This window comes from Poromitra crassiceps, assembly GCF_964638095.1.
Source record: "Poromitra crassiceps genome assembly, contig: HAP1_SCAFFOLD_130, whole genome shotgun sequence".
Taxonomy (NCBI): domain Eukaryota; kingdom Metazoa; phylum Chordata; class Actinopteri; order Beryciformes; family Melamphaidae; genus Poromitra; species Poromitra crassiceps.
Genome location: NW_028152231.1, coordinates 333,024 through 338,981, shown reverse-complemented (window position 1 = coordinate 338,981; position 5,958 = coordinate 333,024). Strand labels below are relative to the sequence as shown.

The 5,958-nt window shown below is 44.3% G+C and overlaps 1 protein-coding gene across 1 annotated transcript in view; it reads left to right on the top strand.

The window, feature by feature from the left end:
• The window catches only part of LOC310800899 (Na(+)/H(+) exchange regulatory cofactor NHE-RF2-like), a 30,738-nt gene extending 25,515 nt beyond the window's left edge, over positions 1 to 5,223 (top strand). Inside the window, exons 4-6 of the mRNA XM_083664784.1 lie at positions 2,286 to 2,439; positions 3,536 to 3,789; positions 4,760 to 5,223. Coding sequence (XP_083520910.1) covers positions 2,286 to 2,439; positions 3,536 to 3,789; positions 4,760 to 4,921 — 570 coding nt within the window. The 3' untranslated portion in view covers positions 4,922 to 5,223. The remainder of the gene's footprint in view (positions 1 to 2,285; positions 2,440 to 3,535; positions 3,790 to 4,759) is intronic.
• Positions 5,224 to 5,958: the final 735 nt, after the last annotated feature.

Sequence of the window (5,958 nt, the reverse complement as noted above, 5' to 3'; positions counted from 1 at the left end):
TCTAATTGGCACATTCAGTCCTCAACTCTCCACCGTGAGAGCTGATGTGTGGTGAACGTTCTGGCGCAAACTGGCTGCCGTGCATCACGCAAGTGGGAGCTGCACATCGCTGGTGGATCAGTTGAGTCCCCCCCATTATGTGAAGTATGAGTATTTAGAAAAGTGCTATGTAAATGCAATCAGTTTATTAATTAAAATTAATTGCAATTAATGAATTAATTAATTAATTGCCACCTACATTTTAATTAATATTAGGAAAAACAATGCCACCATCCCCCCAATTAATCAGGTCTGCCCACTGATTTGAGGTATGCGTGGATTAGAGCAGATTAGCTGGACTCAGGCTTAGAGTGGGTGGGAGACGGACAGATTCTGTTTAGAGGTGGAAGGGCGAAAAGACGACAAGGGGTAGTCTGTTTTATTTTTGGTTTTTTTGCTGATTTCCCCCCATTTTCTCCCCAATTATAGACGGTTTTAACTTGACAACAAAAACATTCTAAATTGAACCCCTGCTCACTTCCTGTTGCAGTGTCTTGCAGTGAAAAACATTCAAGTGCAGGACCGACCATTCCGTGAAAACCGTCTATACAGCTGAGCGGCGAAAACAAAAGTAACGATGTCGAGTAGGGGTGTCACGATACACTCAGTTCACGATACGATACGTATCACGATACTGGGTTCACGATAACGATACGATACGATACGATTTTAACAATATTTTTTTAAACTTGAATAATGACAATATATGACTGGAAAAGTAGTATTTTATTTGAAATGCACAAATACAAAACATGCTGTTGTGGGAAATTGTTATTACAATAACAACTAGAAAAAACATGAGATTGGAGATAAGGCTTATCTTGAAATAGAATGAGTTACACCGTCACTTAGATTTACTTTGAACTAAAAGGTTTCTCAGCAGTATAAATTCTCATTATGCATCTTCAGTTTTTCTTCAAACTCAAACAACAAGACTTTTCTTAGTCTATTTTTTATGCATCTTCAGTTTTTCCTGTCAAGTAAACAGTTTTGCCAGAAACTCAATTGAATGGTTTCTCTCCTGTATAACTTCTCATGTGTCTCTTCAGAGACTTGTTCAACTGAACTACTTTCCACACATTGAACTTCAACAAACAAAGACGTTTCTTAGTCTATTTTTTGGAAAAAAAAAAAAAAAAAAAAAAAAAAAAAAAAAAATTTGCGATATGAGATTTCATCTCAACGATACATATCGTGACGTTTTACTATCGCGAAATTTCGTGGGACGATATATTGTGACACCCCTAATGTCGAGTGAATATTTCTGCAGTTTGGCGAATGCTGAGAAAAAGGAAGTGCTGTGGGGTTGCGCTCTGGTGAAAACCGTCTATACTTTGGCCAATTTATCCCTAAGCTGCCCTATTGGCTGCCCCGGTCGCTGCTCCACCCTCTGCCGATCTGGGAAGAGCCGAGACTAGCACCATGCTTCCTCTGACACATGCGCAGTTGCCAGCCACTTCTGTTCACCTGACAGGGGGAGCTTCACCGGTAGGACATAGCACGTGGGAGGATCACGTTATTCCCACCAGTTCCCTTCCACCCCGACCAGACGAGGTGCTAGTGCAGCGACCAGGACACATACCCCCAATTCGGCTTCCCACCCTCAGGAACAGCCAATCGTGCGTGCCTGTATGTAGGTCCGACCAAGCCGGAGGTAACACGTGGATACGAACCTGCAATCCTCATGTTGGGAGGCAGGGAATCTACCACTACACTACCCGGACACCCAACAAGGGGTAGTCTTGAATGGAGGTGTAGTAGAGGAGGAGCTGGTTTCCTGTTTGTGTGGCTCTTTTGTGTGTGTGTGTGTGTGTGTGTGTGTGTGTGTGTGTGTGTGTGTGTGTGTGTGTGTGTGTGTGTGTGTGTGTGTGTGTGTGTGTGTGTGTGTGTGTGTGTGTGTGTGTGTGTGTGTGTGTGTGTGTGTGTGTGTGTGTGAAGTATGCAGTTAGGAGTGTAGAGGAAGGAGGCAGACAGGAAGGGAGCTCATGCAAATCAATTCCACTCAAATCACAGATCCTTATGTTTTTTGTTCATGAGCATAATACACTGTGTTCATGAGGCGAAAACACACATGCCTCCTGCTGGTCATGTTGTGTCATTGCCACTTCCTAATCTGCGCCGTCTCTCCCATGTTGCCTATCTTCCTTTCTCCCTTTCTCTGCCCCTCCGCCGCCTGGCTCTGTTTCCTCTGCCTACTCCATTCTTCTCTCTCACACTCTCTGCCCCTCCCTCTCTCACTCTCTCAGGTGAATGGAATGAACATTGATAGCCTGAGGCACTCAGAGGTGGTGGCATTCATAAGAGCAGGAGGGGAGGAAACGCGCCTCCTAGTGGTCAACCAGGAGACCGACGAGCTCTTCCAGAAACTGGGGGTCACGCCCACCAGCAGCCATGTCAAAGGTCAAATAAGACACACACACACACACACAAACCGGGGCTGGGTTCAATTCACGAATGAACTCATCAATTCCAATTCAACTGAGGAATTGGAATTTGAAAAAGCCTACAGGAAACAGAAACCTTTTTTAAACTTTCACATATCTCAGGTTAGTGTCATGTCTCACTACTATAATAAGGCGGAGGGGTGCCACGCACACTTGCTACAAATGAGCATGCAAAGCACGCGACGCGAAGCTATGAGCATGCGAAGTGCGCGATATTTCTAGTTATCAATCATGAATATCATAAAATGTTAGGTGGTATTTGATTGATAACATGTAGCCTAATCATAATGCATGAATTACAATTGCATTATGTAATTTGTTTAACTGTCTTTTATTTGATACATGTTTCATTTATAATGTTTTGCAAGTCAAGACAAACTCTTAGAAATGGAATAGAGTAACGTAGGAATGAGTGCGGAAGACCTGGACGTTATCACTGCCGTTACACGTAAGAGTTTACGTGTAAAAGTCAATGGGATTTTTGTATGGGAATTTCTGTTAAATGCATTAAATAAAACAAACGTCTATGAAACAGCAAAGTTTGTGTTGAGCAAGCTAGTCTTCACAAAAGAGGACAACGTTTATGATTTTTGAAACGTAATAAACACGATTTTCAGAAAATGCTTAAAAAGGTAAAAAAAAAGGTGGTCCTCATTTGTGAAGCTTATCTTGCTGAACACAAACTTCGCTGTTTCATAGACTTTTGTTAACCACAGACCTTATTTCATACATTTCACCAAAATTCCCATACAAAAATCCCATTCACTTTGACACGTAAGAACCAGGAAGTGCAGGGACTTCTGGGTAAGCCTACAAAAATACATCATCCCTGCGCTACTCTATGTAATGGAATTCCAATTCAATTCCAATTCTGTTTCCTTAGAGCCGGCCGAGATTCCAATTGCAACTCCAGCAAAGTGAATTGGAATTGGAACCATGCATTTCTCAATTCAATTCATAAATGTGTTCAACCCTGATAAAGACACAATAATCTCTCTCTACTCTTTCTCCAGAATGTTTCATGCTGTCTCCGTTCACTGCTTTTCTCACAGAGGTCTATGTGGACGAGTTGATCACAGAGAGCGCCCCGTCCACCCCGTCTCCCACCACCAATCTCTCGCCTGCCATGGACCTGCCCATCATCAACATCACGCTGACAGATTCGCCCATCATCAACGTCACGCTGACAGATTCGCCCATCACAAACGGGTGCCCAAAGTCACGGGCCAACGGGAGTTCGGCGTCCCAGTCGTCCAGAAGTTCCACCACCCAGTCAGAGTTCAGCAGCTCGGACATGAGCATCCAGGTGAGGGAGGAGGTGTGTGTGAGGAGCAGTCTTGAGCAAAATTGCCAGGGCTGGAGAGAGTAAAGGTGCTCTTATACTCGAGCAAAGCTCCGTGGGGGTGGGGCCCCGCGAGTCTCTGTGAGTCACCGTGTAGACCTCGCGCTGGGGGTGATGCCATTATACTCAGAAAGTGATCAGCATGTATTGTACAATGGTGAGAACAGCCCGTGAAAAGTCGCAATGAAACGCTGTGCAGTACTGAGTGCGCTTTCACTCTCAAACGACCGCACATCAGCACATGAAGGACTCACCAAACTTGTTTTTACTGAAAGCCGTTTTTACTTCTCAGCCCTGATAGCCTACTCTGTGCTGCTTTTAATCTCTCTCAATAATGCTCTCAACACAACACATTTAGCCTACTTGGTGAAATGACTAAAAACAAACAGTTGCAAATCTAAGTTTATAGCCTACCACATGGGTCAAGAAATGTGGTGAAAACACAGCTCAGTGTTCAGGGTTCAGTGGCTCGAAAGCGGCCATGTTTGGAGAGAAGCTCGCGCTGTTAGAAAAAAAATCAGGCACAACGCGAGCGGCCGTTGGAGCTAGCGAATAACCATGCCCAACAAATTTACGTAATTTGACGCGCCCGCCCCTCGCTCCACCCCCGCGCCCTTCACGGCAGGGTGAGCATAATTCAGCCTTAATGCAGTAACTTGAAGTTACTTAGATTAGTAACTGTAATACAGTAGAATTACTTTTTTGGAAATTGTAATCCCTTACATTACTAGTTACTGGGAAAAGTAATCCAATTCAGTAACTATTATTATTGTTACTGTTATTGTAACTAAGTTACTGCCTCACACTCGTGAGACCGTGTGTGTGTGTGTGTGTGTGTGGGGGGGGGGGGGGGGGGGGGGCGTCATAATTGGAAGAGGAAATGAGAGTTTGCGAGTGTTCGCATGAAAATGTGTGTTTGCGTGTGTTGTTGTAGGTCCCTGATGAGGACGAGAGGCGTCCGTCAGACCCCTTCCTGGACAGCGGCCTGCGTCTGAGTCCCACGGCTGCCGAGGCCAGAGAGAAGGTCCAGCGCAGCAAGAAGAGAGCGCCCCCTATGGACTGGAGCAAGAAACAAGAGATCTTCAGCAACTTTTGATGAGAAGAGGAAGAAACTGTCCGAAAGGAGAAAACACAGACCTTAAAAGCATAAGAGCCGAGGAGAAGGGAGAACAACGGGATCTTATGGTGTAATTCTCTATACTTCACTGGATTTCGACTGAAAGACATGCTGACATCTTTCATATTGCAGGGAGAAGAAAAGAGCGAAGAGGAAAGAGGCGAGCAGAGTAACATTCCTAAGTCCTGTTCTGTGTAAAAAATACATTGAAAGAAATGGATTTTGGATTCTCCGGAAGCGTACTTTATGTCTAAAGACATTTTTGTGGATGTGTCAATAATCCCATGCCACATTGAGAGGATCTATTGAGAGACTCTGAAAGAAGTGGTGCCTAGTCACAGTATTTCTCTTAAGTCATAATTATTTCAGAGCCATGAGTAGTGGCCGTCTGTAACAGCCTCTACACACTCCTGTTTCTGTAGGTCTACAGTATGTGAGCAATGATGCTACTGATATTATTAGCAATTGTTTCTGATTTTGGACTGTACATAGACTTTTTTTTGGTTAATAGTTTCAGATTATTTCAATTTCAAATTAGCTGCTAAGAATTTGAGTCATGCACCACTAGTTATCTCTTGCTTTTTTAATTTTGTGCAATTCGGACGCACAATTAAATATGTCACAGCGCCACCTACTGGCAACACAAAAAGCGGTTTATCTCGAGAACCTGTTCGTCCGATCAACTTCAAACTCGGCGTGTGCGGGGATGCACTGTTGGAAACCTGACAGAGGGCGGTGCCGAATTTTGTGCAATTCGACCAATCGGAACACGGCTTTCACATATCTTGAGCACTGTTCGTCCGATCGACTTCAAACGTGGCGGGTGCGCTGCTGGGGACCGGAGAAAGTGCAATGTTGAATTTTGTGCAATTTGGACAAACGTGTAGTCATAGTGCCACCTACTGGCAACACAAAAAATGGTTTATCTCGAGAACCGTTTGTCCATTCAACTTCAAACTTGGCGGGTGTGGTGGAAGTGCAGTCTCTGCAGAGGAAGTGCAGTCTCGAATTTTGTG